Below are 23,517 nucleotides of genomic sequence, written 5' to 3' on the forward strand. Positions count from 1 at the left end.
AGCTTTGTTAATTCTCTCAAAGAAGCAGCTTCTGGTTTCATTGATTGAGGAGTGTTTTTCAAAATCTCATCCAATCTTGAGTCTGTGAATTCGTGTTATTTTCTTTTGTTTGGCAAAATGTATCTCCTCAGTCTTGTTTTTTTTTTTTCCCCCAGCATTGTGCTAATTCCTGTAGATAATTAGAAAAAGCCTTAATAGGTGGTTTGAGTAAATTTGTTATTTGAATGGGAAGACCAGCACATGAGACAGTTGTTAGGAAACTAAGACAAAATATAAACAAAGGGCAGATTTTTGATAATCTGTAACAGCACCACAGAAATTCGAGGAGGACTAAAGAAGTGTGTAACTGGGAATTGAAGGATTAATGAGATTTGCATGGTAGACAGGAGCGCCGAAGCCCCCGGATGGAAGGCTTTTGAGCAGGAGCAGTGTGGATAAATCTGTAATTAAGAAAGATCCATCTGGCAGCTTTGTGTAGGAGATAAAGACTGGAAAGCTAGCTCCTTAACAGGAATCGTGTAAGCCACGTGGGTACCTGAAATCTTTGAGGGAGAGGTGTTGGCTAGAGCAAAGTCTTAAAGCTCAGTCCTCTGAGCATGGGTGCACCTGTGCGGGTCCGTGGCTCAGCTGACCTTGGTGAAGCTGCATAGAGAACCTGAAGTCTAGAAACTGACTGTAAGTTGAATAGTTCTTACTTGCCTCTTAGGATAATTATGAGGATTAAATGAGATAAAGAATTATGTAATGAAGTGCTCAGTGAATGCAACTTAACTATTTATTATGTAGCTGCACTTCCCTAGAGCCCTGGTTCTGGAAATGTCCTCAGACCCCCACACTGGTATCGCCTGTGAGGTTGCTACAAGTGCAAATTCATGGGCCCCACTCAGGCTCCAAGTAGCTCTGCAAGGTGGTAGGCAGGGAAAAGTTTGAGAACTGCCCCAGAGGAATCCTGCCCTTGGGATTCCAGAACAAAGAAAGGGAGAGAATTTAAAAGAGGGGCCAAGAACAGTGTCCTTTGCAGTGTAGGAGGTAACAGGCACCGAGAAGATTGAAATTTAGGGAGAGGAAAGCAGTGATTTTTTTGCAGTGCCCACGAACTAACAGCTTTACACACAAAGTTTAATTAATATTTGTTTCTATGTTATTGAAGACAGCTGGTTTAGTAGTATGTTGGGGATGGAAGGAAGATTTCAGGGCAGTTATATATAATATGTATAATGTACATATTATAATAATAAAAGATACCATGAAACTACATTAGAAATTTATTACTGGATGGACTTTACGTCTTCTGTTTAGGGATATTTCTGGACTGCCTACCTCCTGTGACTGGGCATTGTGCTGTCTACCTGCTGTAAAAAGAAAGTGGGATGTGACTCTTGCTTTCAGAGGCTTCACGGAATCACACTTTTTAAAGGATTTGAAGGCATCTTTTGCTGTAACTCCTCTGGCTATGTGGTTGCCTTCCTTTCGGTGCAAGGCCTACATTGAAACTACCTAATTTCTCCCGAAAGCATTCTGAACATCGACTTTATTTTTAATTTGTTTATTATTTTCTAGCTCCGGATATACCTTCGGGATCATTGAAATCTTCTGCAGTGTTTTATGTCCCTGTTTAACACGGGCCACCTGGGGTTTTTCATGGAGAGCTGTGCCCGATGGTCTGTCCCCATCCCCACCCCTGTCACCAGTGCAAGCAGCGAACACAGTAGCCTGAAATACAATAAATTGACTTCTCCGCTTCATCCATTTAGCCCTTATTTACTGCCCATTGTGTGCAGGACACCGAGATGATAATGGTGAAGCAGTGTCAACAAAACTCGTCTAGTGGGAGAGCCAGGACAACCCGAGGCCACGTGCATCGAGGCTGGCCAGGACAGCCCGAGGCCACGTGCATCGAGGCTGGCCGAGTGGCCCAGACGTGGCGGACCTGCCTGGGGCTTGGTGGGAGGGCAGCCACATGTTCAGAGGGTCTCCAGCGCGGGCCGGAGTTCAGATTTGCAAATGTGTGTCTTGAAACCTTACCATTTCTTGGAAACGGATGACTTGGTAGTTGAGATTGCATAGGGAATGCTGGCGCTGTGCTCGCGCGTAATTGCGACTCCCCAGTTTGACATCTCAGAGACACTTGCAGAAAGCACAAGTGGAGCTCACTCCCCAGAGACGACGATGATTGGACAGTCAATGCGAATGATCGTGTGTCACGATTATGTTTTCTGCTTTGGTTTGGTCTTATTGAGGGTCATTGACATACGTGTCTCGGGCGTGCCACACCGTAGCTCACTACTCGTGTATAGTACGGAGGGAGTGCGTTTCCGTTGCACGCGGACCAAGCAGCCTGCTCGTTTCCCATTTGCTTTGGACTTCGGGGCTGGGGTGGGTGGGTAGTCAGGCTGCTGGCAGTCTTTCACTGTCTTCTGTTTCTCTCCAAATCCCCCCAGAGAAAAGTAGCTGGACCTTAGTACACCACTTTCAGAAGGTTGCCAAGACCAGACCTGGACCTAAGTGTTTGCAGTAGGCAGAGCGGTCAGTGGTTTCCTTTCATAGCCAGTGAGCATTGAGAAGGTGAACTTAAAGCGAGATGAGATCTTCTTTAAATTAAAGGTTTTGTGATCATCACAGCGCTAGAATACCGATTGGCTGTTTGAAGACCTGGTGGAATGTAATTTTTGTAATTTATGTGTTTGGGTTTTTTTCCTCAAGCTGCTGAATATTGACAGAAATGCCCCCTTAGTCCTACTCAGCTACCCAAGGAATGTTGGTGTCTTAGGAACATAGAGCCCAGGATGAAAAATAGAGTTAAGGCATTTGGGGGTTTCAGAGCTGAAAAAAGTGGGTTTTTTTTTTTTGTTTTTTTTTTAATGTTTATTTGTTTATTTGTTTTTTTTGTTTGTTTGTTTGTTTTGAGAGAGAGATAGCGAGCAGGGGAGGGACAGAGAGAGAGGGAGACAGAATCCCAAGCAGGTTCCGTGCTGTCAGCACAGAGCCCGATGTGGGGCCCAAACCCATGAATCATGAGATCATGACCTGAGCTGAAAGCAAGAGTTGGATGCTTAACCAACTGAGCCACCCAGGCACCCCTGAAAAAACTTTTTTAAAGAAGGAAAGCAAGTGAGCCAAAGTATGTGTGTTTATTTTGTTTTGTTTTCATGATGGCTTTTGAATTCACCTCTTTTCCCCTTCTCTTCTGTTTTCTGCAGTGAACACCTACCTCTTCATGATGCAGGCTCAAGGCATTCTGATCCGGGACAACATGAGAACCATCGGAGCTCAGGTTTATGAGCAGGTGGTTCGGAGTGCTTATGCCAAGAGGAACAGCAGTGTGAATGACTCAGGTATATTTTTAGTCAAGAGATGGTCTGATTAGAATGTCTCCTCCCCAGAGAGGTAAATTTGGTTCGAATAATTATTTTTGATGAGAAAAAGTGCATTGTAAAAGAGAGAAGGTTTGGCTGAGCCTTCCCTTCTTCCTAAAAAAGAGGTTCTTGCAAAATGAATCCTTGTTCGTGTTGCCAACACTACACTCAAGGTGACTGGATGACTCCAGTTTTGCTCCTGATACTTTTCAGGGTTGGGGGGGGGGGTAAAGAATATCTTTTAAGACCCCTTTTTTCAGCCTCTAAGAGGGGACTAAAATTAAGCTTATGTTTAGGACACCAGCAAAACAGTTGTTTCTGGAAAGAATTTGATTTCAAAAAATGTTCCAAACAGCCAACGAGGAAAAACAGAACTTGGTTGGACTTCCTTACACTTGCTTATTTTATGGCTCAACGTTGTGGGGTTGGTTGGTTGGTTGGCTGCTTGGTTGGTTGGTGGGTTGGTTTTGTCTCGTTAGTTGCACGTAGTGGTGGTCCACGGTATTTTCAAAGTAAATCTGGCTGTGGTTGCTCAACAGGAAGAGTTGCTCCAACTCTGTTCTTCCTGTTGGACTGCGCTAGAATTTCGCCAGCCCCATAGGACTTGCTTACCTCGTTGGTTATGAGTGCTTTAATTGAGACTTAACAGATTTCCATTTCATAATAATCACGTCATCTGGGACAGCCTCCGCAAATTAACAGCCACTTCTGGAAGAAATGTTCAATAGTTTGCCTGGTTTATCTTCCCTAGTCAGGTGTGGTTTTCATCCTGTGGTTTAATTCCAGCTACGTGGCTGAGTTTGGTAGTCAGAATCCTTCAGCTTTGCAGAAAGCTTTTGAGACTATTCAGCTAAAGATAGCAGTGATGGACGTAAGAGTGAACATTTCTGCCTTCTCAATCTTTTGGAACTTTTACCTGTGGCTTTTATTATCTTACAAGCACTAATTATATAAAGAGGAAAAAAGAACACAGAGGTTAGATGGCTTGCCTAACATTATATGAAAAGAGCTTGTTCCTGAATCATGGTTTTGACTCTAACTATTTTTATAAAGGCTATACACAGCAAGTTCTTCACCTTTGAAAGCTGTCTTTTTGGTCTCTCTTTTTAACTCCTCCAAAAAATGAACATAGAAAGTATTTCCAGATGGTTAAATGGGACGGTCGTGAGGCGTCTCTTGTCTGGCCAGGGATGTATTTTATTTAAAAAATAGACACCCCCGAGATTTTATTTTGCTAAGCATTTATGATTTGCCTTTGTATTTCTTTAACTGAGACCCAATGTGCTTTCCTGTGGCTTTGTTACCAATTTCACTCAAGCCTAGTGCAGTATCATAAAATGAGTATAGTTGAAGAAATATTCTTGCATCCAAATCAGCCTTCTCTAAGTTCTGAGATTGTCCAGAGCTCACTGTAGAATGTGAAGTTGCTTTGCAAACACTGCAAATGAAAATTCTGTGGTGCTTGGGATCTCGGGAGAAAGCATTGCCTCTCAAAGGGAAGTGAAATCCTTAAAAGAATTGACCACATCCTTGTTTATCATCAGTCTGGCCTGCTGGCCAACTTAGCAACAAAGGACTACAGTTAGCAAACCAAAGCTTTAATACTTCCTTTCTTCTTGTTTGCAAAGAGCAAGTGATTGGCTTTTCAGAGCTTTTCGGCCAAATTGTGGTTTCATTAAACAATTGGCCTGAGCCCTGAACCAGATCTGGAAGAGGAATCCGTACAGTTTCTAAAGGCATGGGAGAAGGCTGAGCACACTTTCCTAATTCATCATGTATGACATTAGATTTTGCAAATAATCTGCTCACACATCATCACCCTTGACTCAAGCATGGTCCTGTCAGGTGGACAGGATTTTATGTTACTTCCATTTTGCACAGGTAGCACAAATAATCTTGGAAGCGTTGGAGTGACTTGTTCAGGTGACTTTGCCCGAACCCTGCCCCAAACCTGCTTTTCGTTGTGTGATGAAACTAGGGAGTCCTTTGACTACTCATCAGCCTTCCCCCTGATGAATCAGTCAGGAAAAAAGGAACATTTGTGCTGTCATGACATTTATCCAGTCCAAGTCTCCATGTCTCTCCAAAGTTAGATGATACCGGGACGTCCATCTGGGCATTTGGTGAGTTAGTCTGTTCTCTCTCAGAAGTTAGAGGGCCACAGGCAGCTGCCCTCCCTACAAGCACAGGATCTCACTAATCACCCTAGGGGTGATTGTCCTTGAAAACCAAGTTGTGCCCTCGGAAGACGTACCCAGGGACCCATTGTGATTTGACTTCGCGTGTGTTTATTTTTAAATTGTCATAGACCAAAATAATTCTTCCCAGCATCCCTCTGGTGGGAATAATCACCCATTTTGTGTCCATGGTGTCTGTTTCCCTTAAAGATTGGAAGTCTTTAGCTGTCAGGGGCTGTGTTACTATGCGCTCGACACTTCACTTGCACTGCCTCATGGACTCGTCATAGGAACTCAGTAAGGCGACTGCCGTGTTCCCACTTTAGGGATGAGAATGTAAAATACAGGGCTCGGTGTGGCTGTGGGGTAGGGCTTGCTGACCTCCGGATGCCAGCAGCCTTCGCGGCCTCTGTGGTCTGGTAGCCCCAGCACGTTGTACACCGCCTAGCACACACAAGGCCCTCAGGAAGTGGTTTTTGAGTGTGTGAGTGAATAGATTTAACAAGAAAACATTTTAAGTGTTGTAACCTAATTCTGAGATTACCATCTTAATTGGCTTCCATGTTCCTGGCACATCCTTGGGGAGTGAGTATTAAAGAGGAAATATCATTTCATTGGAAAGGTATCCAGTGAAAACCCACCATTTTTATTCATTTCAAAGCAGTGCCAGGCAGAGAGGGCACTCTCGACCTGATCCTGCTGAGATAGTGGGTGACTGTCATTTCTGACCCGACCACTCCCACCACGGGCTTGACAAGGGTAGCAGGACGGAGGTGGCCCACGAGCTCCACTGCCCCACCCTGGACACAGTGCTGGGGCCCATGCCCATCTTCAAAGACTTTCATTAGGCCAAGTGTAGCTAAAAAGCTTAGTGTGGCATTTAAATAATGCTGGCTTTATCCTTGAAAGCCAAAGTGGTGATTGTCCAATAAGAATGCACTTGTCAGGGGCGCCTGAGTGGCTCAGTCGGTTGAGCGACCGACTTCGGCTCAGGTCATGATCTCACAGCTTGTGAGTTTGAGCCCCACGTCAGGCTCTGCGCTGACAGCTCAGGGCCTGGAGCCTGCTTCAGATTCTGTGTCCCCCTCTCTCTCCGCCCCAACCCACTCGCATTCTGTCTCTGTCTCTCTCAAAAATGAATAAACATTAAAAAAATAAAAAAAAAAAGAATGCACTTGTCAGGATCAGGACTGTGAGCCAGGAGATGCACCTGAAGTAATAATAACCTGGAGAGGGGCGCCTGGGTGGCTCAGTCGGTTAAGCGGCCGACTTCGGCTCAGGTCACGATCTCGCGGTCCGTGAGTTCGAGCCCCGCGTCGCGCTCTGTGCTGACAGCTCAGAGCCTGGAGCCTGTTTCAGATTCTGTGTCTCCCTCTCACTGACCCTCCCCTGTTCATGCTCTGTCTCTCTCTGTCTCAAAAAAAAAAAAAAAAATTACAAAATAATAATAATAATAATAATAACCTGGAGAGGAGGCTTCTCGGTGCCATGTGTGTGTGTGTGTGACCTCAGGAATCCTGCAGAATTTACTGTGAGCAGTAGGGGAGATGCTCAAAGAACATTGACATCAGAATGGGTCATCTGGGTTCATCTCTTCTAGCCACTTAGGATTTTGTTTAAGTTTATTTATTACTTTTTTAGTGATCTCTATGCCCGATATGGGGGCTTAAACCCATGACTCTGAGATCAAGAGTCACACACTCCTCTGACTGAGTCAGCCAGGGCATCCCACCCACTTAGTTTTATAAATGAGGCGAGTGGTTGGGGGACCGGGCCTTTCTCATCCTTAAATATGAGTTTGCAGGTGCCATTCTACTTAGTAACTTTCACCCAGAGGGAGATTTCTTGCCTCTGTACACACGTGTGTCCACACATGCACACAAACCTTCCCACACTTACAGCCCCAACCCCTTTATAGTCATGTGCTCAGAAAAATGTTCTCTTGTCCACATCCTTGGAAACAGGTCTGTTGCCATAGGCAAATGAAGTGAATAAAGTCATTGCCAGGGCACTGTGTATCAGATTCAGTGAGCTAGATATTCTTAACCTCTTTGTCTCTGGTTGTTGTTTTTCTTTATTTTTTATGAAAAGAAAATTTTTTTAAGTTTGTTTATTTTGAGAGAGAGAGTGCACGCGCTCATGCGAGCAGGGGAGGGGCAGAGAGAGAACGAGAGAGAGAATTGCAAGCAGGCTCCACACTGTCAGCATGGAGCCTGATGCAGGGCTCGAACTCATGAACCACAAGATAATGACCTGAGCTGAAATCAAGAGTCAGACGCTTAACCGACTAAGCCACCCAGGCGCCCCTCTTTCTGTCTGGTTTTTGGGTGCTCAGTCCATGGTCTTCCTTGTGTCTACTCACCCAGCAGGTGCAAGGTCATCCTTAGGCCTGTTAACTCGTGAAAAATGCTAATTCTTTGTATTTTACAGATATTTGTTCTGATGACATCTTTCTAGTATATACACATTTCCACATTTTTCAAGCAGAGAGGGAAGTGTTTGGTCTTTTCTCAAACGGAAGGGGAAAGTGGTGGTTCTTCCTGGAATCTCTTGGTCAGCGTTCCCCAGTCCCAGCTCAACTGGATTTGGCAAGATAAGGGAGAAGGCAGATGTTTGCCCCTCCTAAACACTGGGGTAGCCATGCCGACCTGAGTGCACCTTGGAAACTCCCAGGGGTGACCAGTGCCTGCACCCCTCCCCCAGAGGTTCTTACTTCATCAGTCTGGGAAATAGCCTGTGTGTTATTAGGGTTTTTACAAGCTTCGTAGACGATTCTAATGTGCAGGCGTGGCTGCCGAAGCCCTGGTGGAAAGCAAAGTTGAGTAAGCAGGCCGTCTGAATTTGTAGGTACGAGGGCTATCTGCTGTTTTCCCGTCTTATAAATGCAAAAACAGTACCTTCTTTGCCTCTCTATCTCCTTTGCTGGAAGAATATGTCCTGATTTAAAACAGATTTGACTTAAAACACAAAGCCTCGGCCAGAGAAAGTCAGCCAGCTTGTTTTCCCGCCCAGCTGCTCCCTCCCTCATTCAGCAGAGAGGAAGAAGAAGAGGAAGGGGCTCCTGGCTGGCCCAGTCAGCACCGTGCGACCCTTCATCTCGGGGTGGTGAGTTCCAGCCCCACGATGGGTGTAGAGGTCACGTAAAAATAAAGTCTTCAAAAAAAGAGAGAAAGAGGAAGAAGCTGTCATTTGGAAGCACCCGTTTCTGGGCAGCTGGAGAGGAGGACTGGGCACCCACGGTGACTACATAGTTTCACCAGGTCACGAGCAGCTAATTTCCACTTCTTTGAAAGGTTTCTACCGGTGAGAAAGCAAGTTTTACTTAAATAAAAATTTAAAGTTAGAAATGAGGAAATGAAGGTTTTTGTGGGCCTTTTTTCCCCTCACGGTGTAGGGCAAGGTTACTTCTACTTAGGAGTTGTTTATTTGTGGGGGTTAAAAAAAATAGTTTATTAATATAGTAATCAGAAGGGAAAAAATGAGTGATGTTGATTTGGTCTTGTTTGTTTCATGCTCGTTGCTACTGGGTTTATTAGTGTTTGAAGAGAGTAGAAGGGGCTTTATAGGATCATTAGGTTTAGAAAGTGTCTTGTCTCTTCTCCTACATCATGGTAAGTTTTATCTTTTTTCTTCTTATTTCCTGTTTAGGCTGTAGTTCTAAAGCTTGGTTCTGTCATTGCCCAGAATTATTATTCTCTTCTGTGTGTGTGTTTTATTACTATTATTTGCTTATGAAAATGCTATTATGTTGCCCCTGGGAATTTCTTCTCCTTCAGAGAGGCAAATGTAATTACTGTGATGCTGTTTTGAAGAAGCTTCTCCCTCTGCACATGTACATATCACAAAATACACATTTTCTAGTACACATGAAAACTTTTCTTAAAGAGAATCGTTTATAGATTTAAACACACACACATGTATATCTACACATATCTACATATATCTACATATATCTACATGATTAAGAAGTAAAATCAGGATTATCCAGAGTAATGATTAGTATTGGAGGGGCTTGACAGAGCTTTTTGAAATGTTAATACTTTCTTTTTTTTTTTTTTTTAATTTTTTTTTTCAATGTTTATTTATTTATTTTTGGGACAGAGAGAGACAGAGCATGAACGGGGGAGGGGCAGAGAGAGAGGGAGACACAGCATCGGAAACAGGCTCCAGGCTCTGAGCCATCAGCCCAGAGCCTGACGCGGGGCTCGAACTCACGGACCGCGAGATCGTGACCTGGCTGAAGTCGGACGCTTAACCGACTGTGCCACCCAGGCGCCCCAAAATGTTAATACTTTCAAAAAGGATCAGTTTAGGACAGGTGTACATGTATGAGCTGAGGACTTTTGAACTCATTTCTGTTGTAAATTGATTTTGCCTTTAGGGTTCGTGCTGGCTTTGTTTTTGGCGATATGATGCAGGCTTGGTGTTTTTCAGGAAAGCTGCTAGTGAAAAGGACAGAAAGCATTTTGTTCCTTTCCTCCCCTATTAAGAAATTTAATTCTCTTCAAGTCAACGCTCACTGAGTTGTGTCCTGTGAGCGCTTATGGAGTACATAGCCCTGTGCCTGTATAAAAGGATTCCCTGTACTTACTCACTGTTTGATTCTTGGAAACCATCTCACAGTGTTTTTTAAAAAAATATGAGTTGAAGATTGTATAATTCTCGGGTACAAAAGTGAGTTTGAGTAGAAAGTTTTAATTTCGTAGAAGCTGCATGAATCCCCAAGGATTGGTAAGAGAGATTTTAATACTCTGAAAAAATAGTACAGTGTAATGGAAAGATCACTAAGCCAGAGTTACCCATGCACTGGCCAGGTCTCCTTGTACCAGTTGTGTAGACACGGTTTCTTTTTCTGTAAAAAAAGATAAGAAGTTGGAGGGCCCCCTTCATACAGATCCCCAGGAAAGAGGCATCAACTCCACATTCCTAAAGCCTCACTAAAATAACAGTAAAGAGTGTGTGTGTGTGTGTGTGTGTGTGTGTGTGTGTGTTGAATGGCATAAACCCTGAAGAATGAGAACAAGAAGGGAGACCACAGCAAAAAATTTTGGAAGTTGGAAAGCAGACAGACCAGTGATAAAGGGCTCAAAAGACCCAAGAAAACTGATAATGTGGCTGCAGGGAAAGCCGATAACGACCCCAGAATCCCCCAGAAGCTCAGGAATTAGCAATATTAAGTACTTTTGCAGATAAGACTAAAAGTGGCAGCCTAGGTAAAGATAGATTGAAAGCTATTTAAAAAGCAGTCAGAAACCCAGATTCTCCCCTATCCTGGCAAAGAACTAGAGACTTGATAACCCTCAGAGGTGGTAAGACAGAGGCCCCCCAACTTGAGGGCACCTGGCTTGGCTTAGGTGCCCTATTCTCCTCCTCAGTCCCAGTGTGCCTGTGGCAGGGACTGCGCCATTCTGCCAGGGGGTTAGCAGAGTGCTCTAGGGACACCTGGCTGGCTCAGTTGGTAAGTGCGTGCAACGCTTGATCTCAGGGTTGTGAGTTCGAGCCCCATGTTGGATATAGAGGTTGCTTTAAAAAAAATCTTTATAAAAGAATAGAGTTCTCTGGGGCATCTGATTGGACCAAGAAGAAAGCCCCTAAGGAACTGATGCTGGAGGCTTCCAAACCAGACTTCTTGCCAGAACATTCTGCAACGCAGAAGCTCAGTCCAAGCCCTGCCAGGTAGCTGGTTAGTGCCCTCTGAAATACTAGCGGATAACCAAGGAAGACTGTGTTAGGAATCAAAACGGACAAGCAGCAGCAAATCAGGAGAAAACAGGCCATGCTGGGAGAAGAAAACTCAGAACACCCATCACATACGTTCTCCAGGGTGTGGGGAAAGGGATTGCAAACATGAAAAGAAGTATATTGTAAGAAATGGACATTCAGAAGTAAAAAGGACTTGTTAAAATAAAAAATAGCAGGAATGACAATTAAAAAGAAGGGTTGGGTAAAATGAGGAAACCTTTTAGAAGGCAGAGCAGAAAAGTGGCAAGATGGTGAGTTAGAAGAGTTGAGAGGGACACCCGGGGGGCTCAGTCGGTTTAGTGTCCAACTCCTGATTTCAGCTCAGGTCTTGATGTCACAGGTCATGGGTTCAAGCCCTGCATCAGGCTCTGATCTGACAGGGCAGAGCCTGCTTGGAATTCTCTCTCTCCTTCTCTCTGTCCCTCCCCCACTCACACGTGCTCTTTAAGTAAATAAATAAACATTAAAAGGCCGGGGTGGGGGGTGCGGGGCACATCTGGGTGGCTCAGTCTGTTAAGCATCTGACTTCAGCTCAGGTCACGACCTCGTGGTCCGTGAGTTCAAGCCCCGCGTCGGGCTCTGGGTTGACGGCTTGGAGCCTGGAGCCTGCTTCCGATTCTGTGTCTCTCCCTCTCTCTGCCCCTCCCCCGTTCATGCTCTGTCTCTCTCTGTCTCAAAAATAAATAAACGTTAAAAAAAAAAAATACTACTCTTCCTGCCCCCAAATTCTAGAACAGGAGGACATGAATTTCTACACGGTAAAGGTCCACCAAATGGTCAACACAGCGGGTGAGAATAGACCCCAAAATAGAAATGTAACATTTCCTGACCCCAGAGGAAGTTCATCACACTCTGGGAAAGCAATTCCCGGTCACCTTTCCAGGGACCCGGAATTGGAATGGCTCCAGGTTCAGCAGGAGGCGTGGAGTCGAGCACCTGCCCGGTTCTCTGGGAGGATTGTGTCCAGCCCGGAATTCTGTAAGCCCGGCCTGCCTATGGATCAAGGGAGAGATACGAGAAACAGATGTACTTCCATTCCCCTGCTTAGGAAGCCAGACGGAGATGTGTTCCAGCGAGAAAGAGGGAGAAATCGAGCTGAGGAAAAGTGAGGTTTCACACCTGCTGAGAGGGGAGGGGAGACCCCAGGTGGCATCTGCACAGCGGGCACAGCGGGGAGCCAGTCCAGACTGGCTGGAAGGCGCAGGACCTCTTTGGGATGACAGAGTTGAGGGAGGACGTGAGGCTTGTTAATGTCTTAAGCGGGAATGTGGTGGCAAAGGGCACGGTGTCGGCTTAGTCTCGACACCACATGAAACTAAGCAAACGGGCACCTGGCGGCTCGGTTGGTTGGGTGTCCGACTCTGGCTCAGGTCATGATCTCATGGTTCATGAGTTCCAGCCCCACACTGGCCTCCGTGCTGACAGTGCCTTTGTGAGTGCGAGCCCCAAGTCCAGCTCTGTGCTGACAGTGCGGAGCCTGCTTGGGATTCTCTCTCTCTCTCTCTCTCTCTCTCTCTCTCTCTCTCTCTCTCTTTCTCTCTCTCTCTTTCTGCCCCTCCCCCACTCATTTGCTCTCTCTGTCCCTCTCTCAAAATAAATAAACTTAAAAAAAAAAACAAAACAACTAAGCAAACAGAAACAGTCACTCCAGGAAAAAATTATGCAGGAAAAGAAAAGGAATCCTAACCTTCCATATTTCTCAGCTACAAACAGTATCTGAGGAATAAATCCTTCCGTGTAAATACTAAGGATTTTGTGAACCACAGTGATCATATATGTTGGGGGATGGGAGGGTGAAAGAGTGTGTGTGTCATGGGGGCAGGGAGGGAAGAGAGCAAAACCCACAGACCTAAAACAGAAGCTCCTGGAACAGCTGTCAGTGGCAGTGAATACCACAGTAGTTGTCTGAAAGAAGTGAAAATAGTTCCTGTAGAGAATAAGACATGGGAGGGGGACACTGTTTCATTTCTTTCTTTTTTTTTTTTTTTTTTTAAATTATGTTCTAGAATTCTTTGGACACTGAGGTGCATATAAAACTGTAGTAACCATAAGAATAGAAACACCGGTTGGCATAAGATCGTCTGTTAACCTGTTTATTGACATGTTCGCATTTTTAGCTGCGGTAAACAGCTAGCCCAGAGTCCCAATTCTGCAAAACAAAAAAATGCTGTCTAAGAAAAATACTTCTCTGGTAGGCCTCTGAGAATTGCAGAATTGAGGACACGTGCCTTTTTTTCTTACCTCTCTAGATTATCCTCTTGACTTGAACCACAGTGAAACCTTCCTACAAACCACAACGTTTCTTCCTGAAGACTTCACCTACTTTGCAAACCATACCTGCCCTGAGAGGCTCCCTTCCATGAGTGAGTAGAGCCACCCTGGCTTTGCAGACTGACGGGTCTTTTTATCTGATTAAAATAAGAATGAGAGGTGTTTTTTTTTCCCTAATGTTTTATTTTTGAGAGAGTGCAAGTGGGGGAGGGGCAGAGAGAGGGGGCTGCAGAGGAATGGACGTGTGGGGCTTGAACTCACGAACCGAGAGATCATGACCTGAGCAGAAGATGGATGTTTTGAGTTTGGACATGATCACTTGGCATCACCGATCGGTGGTGGGGCCGTGCGTGGGTGCTCGCCTTGGGAGCCCTCAGAGAGGCTTCAAGCAGAGCCACTTTCCTCCTTCCTCGAGACGTTCAGCTGCCATTCACTCAGTCTCAATTTCTTTCCACTCCATTGGCAGAGCCAAAGCTCTAAAGTCTTAACTTCTTGACTTACTGCTTTGCCCAGTAATAGTGATGAAGTGAAATACAGGGGGTTGCAAAGCAGAGGAAGGGCCTCCCAGCACTGTGAAAGACGGCAGTCAGGTGAAAAAGCATTGAACCTCCCTAGAGAGTGAAACCCTGGACATGGGGGGAGACTTCTGTCATTTTCTGGCCTCTTAATTCTTTTTCTTCCCCCCCCACCCCTTTCTCTGTTCAGAGGGCCCAATAGACATAAACATGAGTGAAATCGCAATGGACGACATCCATGAAATCTTCTCCAAAGACCCAGCCATCAAGCTCGGAGGTCACTGGAAGCCTTCGGATTGCATGCCTCGATGGAAGGTAGGCTGCGAAGTCAGACCAGATGCTAGGAGGCCCACCTGGACTTGCCATCATCCCAGGTCGCCGTGGGACTCACGGACCGTGATAATCTGTGCTTTGCACCCTACTGCCCGATGCAAAGTATCTGCAGTTCATGGAAACGCTTGGGAGGCGTGGGTTTCCCTAAGGACAGACTGCAGCCCCGGAAGTGCGTGTCGTCCGCATGGCTGAGCGGGACCCTTTGGTCTTCTTTATAGGCATCTTGGCTAAGCAAGGAGGAGGGTTGATAGGTCTCTTGAGCCATGTTAGCAAAAGCCGTCTTCACCAATCCGGGGCTGCAAGTGCCTCATTCGGCATCGTTACTCTGAGCTTAGTGCGACCAAGAGCGGAGTTCTCCAGCCTGACACTGAGAATTTCTGGTTGTTTCTCTGCATGACTGTAGTTAGGAGGCATCCGTGTGTGGATCTGGCTCATGACACCGGCCTAAGTCCAGTGTTTCAACAAGTATTTATTCAAGTGCTGTTTCTGTGCCGGTCCTGCAAGGAACAAGGCAGATCTGGAATAGATGGGCATTTCCAGCCCATCACTGGGCGTATGACCAGCACTAAGAGATGAGATAGATGTATATCTATCTATCTCAGAGTGCGCTGCACGCTCTAAGGGGAAGTACTGTTTTGTGGAGTGTGTTTTAGTTGTATGCCTCTGTATCCATGGATGTGTTTGTGGGACAGGTCTTGGTGGAGGATGAACGTCTTCCTCTGGGTTGTGGCCTAGAAAGAACTCACTCAGCAGGTGCACTATGTACACAGCATGGTGTGTGTGAGGACAGAGTCCCCTCACTTCCGAGGGTCCACCTGCCAATATAGCCGCTCCTTCAGCAGAGGCTGCGGACAAGGCAGCCTTCCAGAATAGCCCAAGAGCCGGTCCCCCGATTCTGCAGCAGCCTCGTGCCACAGAGCAGAAGTCGGGGGGGACTCACGGGGCGGCTTCTCTCGTGTGACCCTCTCCAGGTGGCGATCCTCATCCCTTTCCGGAACCGCCACGAGCACCTCCCAGTCCTGCTCAGACACCTGATTCCCATGCTCCAGCGCCAGCGCCTGTGGTTTGCGTTTTATGTGGTTGAACAGGCGAGTGGCCCTTCCTTCCCTCTTCTCTCTGTTCCGAGGCAGCAGTTCAGAGTCCACCTTTGGAGTGCAGAGCCAGGGAAACGGAAATCTGACGATCGAGCCACCCAGAGGTGAAAGGGAGGGCAGAGAGAGCAGTTTGGGTTTGAGGTGTTACCCGAGACGGGCAGACCCGAGTCCAGGGTAGACCTGTGTGTGCCCTTCGACAAAGGCTCCTTGTGTGGGGGTTGAGTCAGAGCTGCCTTGGGTGGTGTCTTCAGTCTCCAGACCCAGGAAACTCCCCTTAAGATAAGGATAAGGAGCTGTGAGTAGAAGTGGCTGTATTGTTCTTTCCTCCCTTTATGGGGCTTCCAAATGCTGTTATGGGCCGAATGCCTGCCTTTGGGACAGTCTTGGGAGAGAGTCACCACCCCTCTTATTTCTAAGGAGATCGGGGCGAGATGTCAAGTGGCTTGTGAGGCAGTGATGAGCGTGCTGGCCCGGCCCCCAGGGGTCCCTCCCCGTCAGGTTCAGTAAGCGCTCCTTTAGGCAGGGCTGGGACAGCAAAGAGTTTGCTCCGGGAGCAAAAGAAAAATAAAGTTCTGCTGCTTTTAGGTCGGCACCCAGCCTTTTAATCGAGCCATGCTTTTCAACGTCGGTTTTCAAGAAGCAATGAAGGATCTGGACTGGGACTGTCTTATTTTTCATGATGTGGATCACATACCAGAAAGCGATCGGAACTACTACGGATGCGGGCAGATGCCGAGACACTTCGCAACCAAGCTGGACAAGTATATGTACCTGTGAGTATCACGTCCCCGGGAAGAGGTCCAATCTGAAAGGATGCTGAGAGATGCAAAGGTGGCCAAAGCTAGTTAGCTCCACCCAGCGTGCATCGGCTGGCGAAGGGATGAACAAAATGGAGCACGGCCACAGCACGGTTCGCTGTTAGGCAGCAAACAGGAAGGGAGTCCTGACACGCTGGCCGGCGGGTGAACCCTGAAAGCATTGGTGCGAGGCAGGAGCTACTTACCAGAGGCCATGTGTTGGCCTGATCGTATTTCCATGACTTGCCCAGAATTCGGCAAAGCCGCAGACACAGAAAGGACACTGATGGTTAGGGTTGAGGGGAGGAGGGGGAACGGAGAGTGGCCACTGATGGGTACAAGGCTTCTTTTTTGGGGTGATGAAAGGTGTTAGAATGGATTGGGGTCGTGGTGGCACGACTCCGTGAATATCCCAAAAACGACGAAGTTGTGTACTTTAAATGCGTGAATTATATGGAACGCCAGTTATGTGTCAATAAAGCTGTTATGAAAAAGACAATTAGAGAAGGATGCAGTTAGCTACAGAGGGCGACGTGCCTCAGCACAAGGAAACGGCTGCAGATGGGTCAGGACAGCAGTGCGGAGAGTGCTGTTTCACGTTGTGTGGTTCTCCGGTGAGATGGCGGCCTGTCCTGGGGACAAACCACCCTTGGACGCACAGATGACTGAAGCTGTACGTCTCCTTCCAGGCTTCCTTACACCGAGTTCTTTGGTGGAGTGAGCGGCTTAACGGTGGAACAGTTCCGGAAGATCAATGGCTTCCCAAACGCTTTCTGGGGTTGGGGCGGAGAAGATGATGACTTATGGAACAGGTACCCCCTTTTCCAGTTTCCGGTGCCTTCTAGAAACACTGCCTTAGGCTGCTCCCCCAGACAAGCGCCACGCAGGAGGGATAGGGTGCAAGCCACGGAGGTAATGTGAAGTGTTCTAGCAGCCACGTTTAAAAAGGTTAAAAAAGAAAAAGACGGGAAATTAATTTCACTGTATTTTATTAATAAAACATGTTAACAGTGTATTTATCGTAATATATCAGAAATAATATCCTTCCAACATACAATCAGTATAAAATGTTGACAAGATCCTTCACATTCATCTTTTTTTCCCCTTCTATCTTTGAAATCTGGTATTTATTTTACACTCCTAGCACATTTCACTGAAACCTCCCCAAACCAGAGGTCACATATTAGTGATGTGTACATGCATTTATCCGTACCATCAGATAAGGCTTGTGTTGTACAAGTTTGGGTGAACGATGCTGTATTTGAGTAGCGTCAACTAGTCTTTTTACAGAGTAAGTGAATAGTAACCTAGTAAGGAACAAATAAGCAAAAGAATTTCTACCTTGTATCTGTTTACTTTCTAAATTGGCTTTAAAAAAGAAGGCTACGTGTTGCTTTTTAATTACAGAGTAATACTTGCCGGTAAAAATTCACATAATACAAAGGTGCATAAACCAGAGCGTAATTCTTAATCCCCCACCGCTATCCTATTTCATTCCTAGGAAGTAGCGATTTCGAACAGGCCGTTTCTTTCCCCACTTTTTTCTGTTCCTACGTAAATAACCCAGGCCCATCCCTTCTCCAACCACGTTAATACAGAGAGAGCCACTTCCTTAATTTTAACAACGGCATGGTATTCCTTTACGTGGATACACGAGAATTTATTTTAATCCTCTCCTGTCGATGAACATTGTTGTTCGCAGTTTTGAATATCCTTGTTCACGTGTGCAGATATTTCTGTAGCTTAAATTCCTTCTTGTGGAACGGCAGAGTCAAGTAAGTTGCTCTTTTGAATTTGGATAGTAATCGCCAGGATTTTCTTCCAGAAGAGATTGCAGAAAGAGTCCAAGCCATGGTGCATCACCGTTCCATCACGGCCAACATTGGCTATAAACAACCTTTTACATTTTGCCACATTTCGGCCCTTCAGCAGCCGCGTGTGGCCCGGGGCTGCTATATCGGATAGAGGAGCTCCAGACAATTCCTTCTCAGTCTGAGAGATAAAAATGGCATCTCATCCTTTTAACTAATTTGGGTTTCTTAGGAACCCGGTGAGGATGAACGGCTTTGCCACAGACCTACTGGTTGACTGGTCCTTGAGTCCAGTCAAACTCCAATTCAGGACATCTGCCAAAATTCTCCGCTGGCACTGTCCCCAGGTCAACAGGAACCCCCTTGGGTGCAGGATCTGGGGCTGGTTCCCCCCAGTGTGCTGCACAATTCCAGGTACACAGTAGGCATCCTATATGTATTTATCAACTCAGAGTAAGAACACACTTTCCTGTATCAAAAGGAGAGTGTAATTTGGAGTCAAGAGGAGGATGTTGAAATAATATTCTCCCGCAGTGTTGACACGTGTTCACAGTTTCTTACAGTCCCATCAAGTTTCCAGTAAACCCAGCTTCAAAATCCTATCTTTTTCATACTAAGGATAAATAACCGAGTACCTCCTTAAATGCTGCTGTCCCCATAGTGTTGTGAAGTTTTACATCTAGATCAGAGGATGTCCTACAGATGAGTTCACCTCCGTGGTGACGGGGGAGTTGGGCAGAGTAATTAAGTTCACAACCAGGAAAGCACAGTGCAACTCTGACTTTCCTGACTTGCGTTATAGCAGGTGGTGGAAAGGAAAAGTGTTTTGTCCACCAGTGAGAAAAATATTTTTGATAGGATCCGAACAAGCCAGCCGAGAGGGCGTGTGCACTCACCCCCTGGGGGATGCTCACCGATGTACCTGTCCCTGGGGACCTGGCGGCACACCTCACTCTCGAGAATTTTAAGTTTCTTTTCTTCCTCAAAACTTTTTTTGTATTGTAGACCTCTTGTCTGCAACCACGCGCTTGCCCAGAGGGTAGGCAATTGAATATTTAGGTGCAGAAGTTCTGTCGTTCACCTTGGGGTTTCTCAGCCTCGGCATAGATGTGGACACCTGCACTGCTAGATCATTTGGTCTAAAAGCCCATTCTCTTGGTCTCGGACAGAGTACAGAACGCAGGCTACTCCGTGAGCCGGCCAGAAGGCGACACCGGGAAGTACAAATCTATTCCTCATCACCATCGAGGAGAAGTCCAGTTTCTTGGAAGGTTGGTGCAATGTGTTTATCCTTCTCACAAATACCCTCTGTACTTTGCATTTGCAGATGTCCCAGAGCATGTGGCAACCCTTTGTCTTCCTCCCCACCTCCTCTCTAAGGTCCGGTTCTGGTGGCTGTTGAATAGTTCCTGGAGAGATGTTCATTTACCCGTGAGGCAGGCGCTTGTGTGAAATCAGATTATCGGTGCAAAACTTGATCATAGATCTTTTAAGGAAATCGGTCACTTGGCAGCTTAAGCTTCATGGTCTCTTCTGTAGTCTTCAGGGAGTTGGAGAAAAATCCACTCCCGTTAAAGGTCTCTGTGCAACCTACACCCACACCACAAAGCAGACTGGCGCCCTTCCTGCGAGCTCCGGTTCCGGAAGGGTGGCCCCTGAAATTCCGTTTGTACTTGCTTTGCTATCACCTTTGCTTCTGATAAGGAGCTTCCATACTGGACTGATTGGGGCATATAGATGGAGGGACATCTCTGCCTTTCCAGGAGTAGCTTTTTGTCTCGTTAACTGGGAGGAGGCCTGTTCTCCAGACCATCAGTTCTGATCGCATGCATTCTGTTGTCATGGGAGTAGGAAGGCACCGAATGCCGACCCTGACCTTCTCATCTGATGGATTTTTAGTATCTTACCTGCCACTCCCCTGCCCCCTGCCCTTACCTTCGGCAAGTCATTTAACATCATGAGCCCTGGCTTCTTCATTTGCTACGGGGCAGGTACGTTAACTGAAATGATGTCATAAGGAAAGCACCTGGCGTGAAGTAGGAGGTGTTTCCCATAATAACATCTGGCCTGGAGCGGCTGCACGGGTGGGCCAGTCACCCGCCAGGGGACGCAGCGTTGCTGCCCTGGGTTGTGTCCCCTCCTGTGTCTGCCCCGCCCCCTCCCCTGCCAGGAGGAGGTGAGCCCCTCACTCAGAGCCACCCCTCTGTTCTCTGCCTCAACAGGTATGCTCTGCTGAGGAAGTCCAAAGAACGGCAAGGGCTGGACGGCCTCAACAACTTGAACTACTTTGCAAACATCACATACGACGCCTTGTATAAAAACATTACTGTCAACTTGACACCCGAGCTGGCTCAGGTGAGCGAGTACTGAGAGGAGGAGAGGATGTATGTGCTTTACCCGCCGCCACCCAGAAGGCAGCCTGGTGTGATGTCTGGGGGCTCCACACAGGAAGAGAGTAGAAATACAGTGTCTGATGAAGGATCACAGGGTTCGAGGGGGAAAAAAAAATGTGAACAGTGTCCACGCACAAAACGCCTTCACTGTGGCTTGGGAACTGCCTTCATGAGGACTGGCTTTCTATTTTCACAAGACGACGTCTGTCCTGCTGCTCTGCTCCCCCGGTCTCCTGCCCCAGCGTCCCGTCTCAGCCAGGATCTCTACACCCGGAACCGAGATCCACCACGGTCCCACCGCCGAGCCCGTTCCTCCGAATGGCCTTTGGAGCAAAGAGGCAGCCCCACCCCAGGGCAGCGCAAATGAAACTCCACCCACCATTCTTCTCCATCTCTGGTGTTCTCTTCGGTTTCATTTTTTTAAAGGAAAAAAATAGATAAATAAATTACCTGCTTTGGGTGGGGATTGAGGGTGGGGGGGAGGGATTGGGGAAGATAAATAGACATATAACAATCACTTCTTGAAGAAGTATAATTGTAAATAAGCCATGTAAAATGCCTTTTTTAAATTTAATTTTATAGCTGGCTCCAATTCGAACCGAGGATTTCTACATTAGCTCACTTATTTGGTTGGCAAATGCAGGAACTCCGTTAAAAACGCAGGGGAAGTGGAAGAATGTCCCCTCCCAAATTGCTGTCACTTTGGAAGGGAGAGGATGCAGGGCATGTCACCTACAGAACGAGCCGGTCCTGTCTGTCACTGGTAGCTAACTCCTGCCCCCTCCCATCCTCCTCTTCCGAAAGTCTTTGCTCTTGACTTTTGCTGTGGACGCGCTCTCCCGAGTTGGGCACGCACGCCCTCATCCAGCCACCTGCTAGACAGGAGCCCTCGGGGGCCTCCCTGTGCACACGCCCCTGGATTTCTGGACTCTAGTGTTTATCCTTTCATCACTGAGAGACGTGGGGGTGCGGTGGGGTGGATGGGTTTTCTGCCTCTTTTCTCCTCTTTTTTTTTTTCTTTGTTTTTGTTTTTTTGTTTTTGCTCTTGTGGAACTTGGCCACAATTCCTGAAATCTGTGCCTAAATTACTAACTAGCTTCAGTGATTCCTCTGAATATTTCCCTGTTTGGGTTTCTGGAAAGATTGTTTGTCAACATTATGAACTAGTACATAGAAATAATGAGCGATGGAATGAAGAATTCAGCTGGGGAGCAGGTGACACTTGTGTGCCGTGGGTTAGCTAGGGTCCTGGTTAGCCCCGATCAGAGCTTTGCAAAGCAGGCTCCAGGATGCAAGGACCCAAGCCCATGAGCTGTGTTCACACCCCATGCACTTCTTGAAGTTAGATTCCAAATTGCCCTCGAAGTTGTGCCTCTCTGTTTTTCCCTGAGCCAAATCCCTCAAGTTATAGTTCCTGTTGGCTTCTGCTGGACGCCGACAAATGCCAGTCTTCTTCCTCTCCTTTTCCATAAAACATATTTATATATCGTGATTAGGAGTACTTCCTGAAAAGTACTTCATATTTTTTTTAATTGCCTTGTTTGCCTTCAACTTCCTTAATTTTCATGGTTTACATGAATGTGTGTGTAGGGGGTATATTTGTGTATTCGCGTGCGGGTTGGGGGTTTTCTCCGTTGCATGTGTTGGTTCCATGGACTTATGACCCCCACAAGCTGTGGGAGTGATTGGCCGGGCCTTGTTTTTTGTTCTTGCTTTTTTGTTCTTTTGAAGAATAGAATGGTATATATAGAAAATAGCATTACAAAGCTCTTATCAGCTCATATGAGAAGGCAGGTTGTTGCCCTTGAAAATGCTGGTAAGTTGTATCCTAGGTTTTAAAAGAATGTTGAGCATCTCATGCTTTGAAAGACCTTCACGGGGGAACATTACACCCAGGAGCTCACTTGGTTTTCCTTTTTGAAGTCTGGTGCATAGAGCAATAAAGATTTCTCCGCCCTCCCCTCCCCCCAGGCCTGTGTGCTGGCCTTGACGCTTCTGGTCCTTCTCCTGTCCTCCTTCGTCACTGAAGGCCGTGAGCCACTTTCAGTGGGACACAACTATATGATGTCATTTGGAAGAATTTGCTGGGATACACCGATCCTTGGTTAAGGACGATGTGTGTGTACCCAGCAGTGTCGTAAAATGGTCTCGGTCGAAGCTTTTCATGAACATCTTTGCCACCGAGAACAAAATGTTGGCAAGAGGTGAAACACCTGATTTTAAAAAGAAAATGCTGATTTGAGGACAAGAGGAAAGGTCTCTTTTCACTGCTTGAAGTAAGGTCACTGAAACTATCTTTGCGATCACATGTGAGTTTGTTCTCTTAGTGTGAAATCGCGTGAAATCGCTTTACCGTGTGCTGCTGAGTCATTTACCCACCAAGTTGGGAGTGTCGTGCGGAAATATAAAAGGCAATATACAACCAGGCCCGTGAGCTGTTAATGGTGTCAGAGTCTCATGTTAAAAAAAAGGAAAAAAAAAGAACAATAAGAACCAAATGTGACCCTGTGAGTGTTTTGGCAGCTGAAATTCTTTAAGGCTCCTGATGGGCGACCCCTTAAATCAGTCTCGTCTTTGATTGCTGCGTGCAGGGAAAGGTTTCTCGTTTCACGCGGTTTTTCTGGGGGGGAGGAGTTATTGCAAAAATATTTCTTTTGACATTACAGGGACTGTTTTGTTGCAGCTCCTTTACCACAGACATTAATAGCTGAGCAACAGCCACATGTACTGATTGTGTCCACTCACCATTGACGATGGCATTGAACGTAGCTAGCTAGCATCCTTCCATCACTACATTTTTTTTTTTTTTTTTTGAGCTTGCTCTTATGTTTTAAGAGGTGCCAGGGGTACATTTTTGCACTGAAATCTAAAGATGTTTTAAAAACACTTTTCACAAAAATAGTCCTTTGTCATTACATTATTTACTCATGTGTTTGTACATTTTTGTATGTTAATTTATGAATGATTTTTTCAGTAAAAAATACATATTCAAGAACCAAACCTTGGTGGTCATCTGTCTTTACCTAGA

General features: G+C 46.3%; 1 protein-coding gene across 6 annotated transcripts in view; it reads left to right on the plus strand.

The window, feature by feature from the left end:
* B4GALT5 (beta-1,4-galactosyltransferase 5) overlaps window positions 1-22,973 on the plus strand; it is a 75,961-nt gene extending 52,988 nt beyond the window's left edge. For 5 of the 6 annotated variants that reach the window (XM_030309427.1, XM_030309430.1, XM_030309432.1 and 2 more), the window contains 8 exons: window positions 3,201-3,335; window positions 13,525-13,638; window positions 14,252-14,376; window positions 15,366-15,482; window positions 16,074-16,261; window positions 16,975-17,097; window positions 19,266-19,367; window positions 20,319-22,973. In XM_030309427.1, the coding sequence (XP_030165287.1) occupies window positions 3,201-3,335; window positions 13,525-13,638; window positions 14,252-14,376; window positions 15,366-15,482; window positions 16,074-16,261; window positions 16,975-17,097; window positions 19,266-19,367; window positions 20,319-20,466 (1,052 nt within the window). In that variant the 3' untranslated portion in view covers window positions 20,467-22,973. Of the gene's footprint in view, window positions 1-2,441; window positions 2,527-3,200; window positions 3,336-13,524; window positions 13,639-14,251; window positions 14,377-15,365; window positions 15,483-16,073; window positions 16,262-16,974; window positions 17,098-19,265; window positions 19,368-20,318 lie in introns of all 6 variants that reach the window. The other variant, XM_030309429.1, reaches the window with a different exon arrangement.
* The last annotated feature ends 544 nt before the right edge of the window (window positions 22,974-23,517 follow it).

This window comes from Lynx canadensis, chromosome A3, assembly GCF_007474595.2.
Source record: "Lynx canadensis isolate LIC74 chromosome A3, mLynCan4.pri.v2, whole genome shotgun sequence".
NCBI classification, from domain to species: Eukaryota; Metazoa; Chordata; class Mammalia; order Carnivora; family Felidae; genus Lynx; species Lynx canadensis.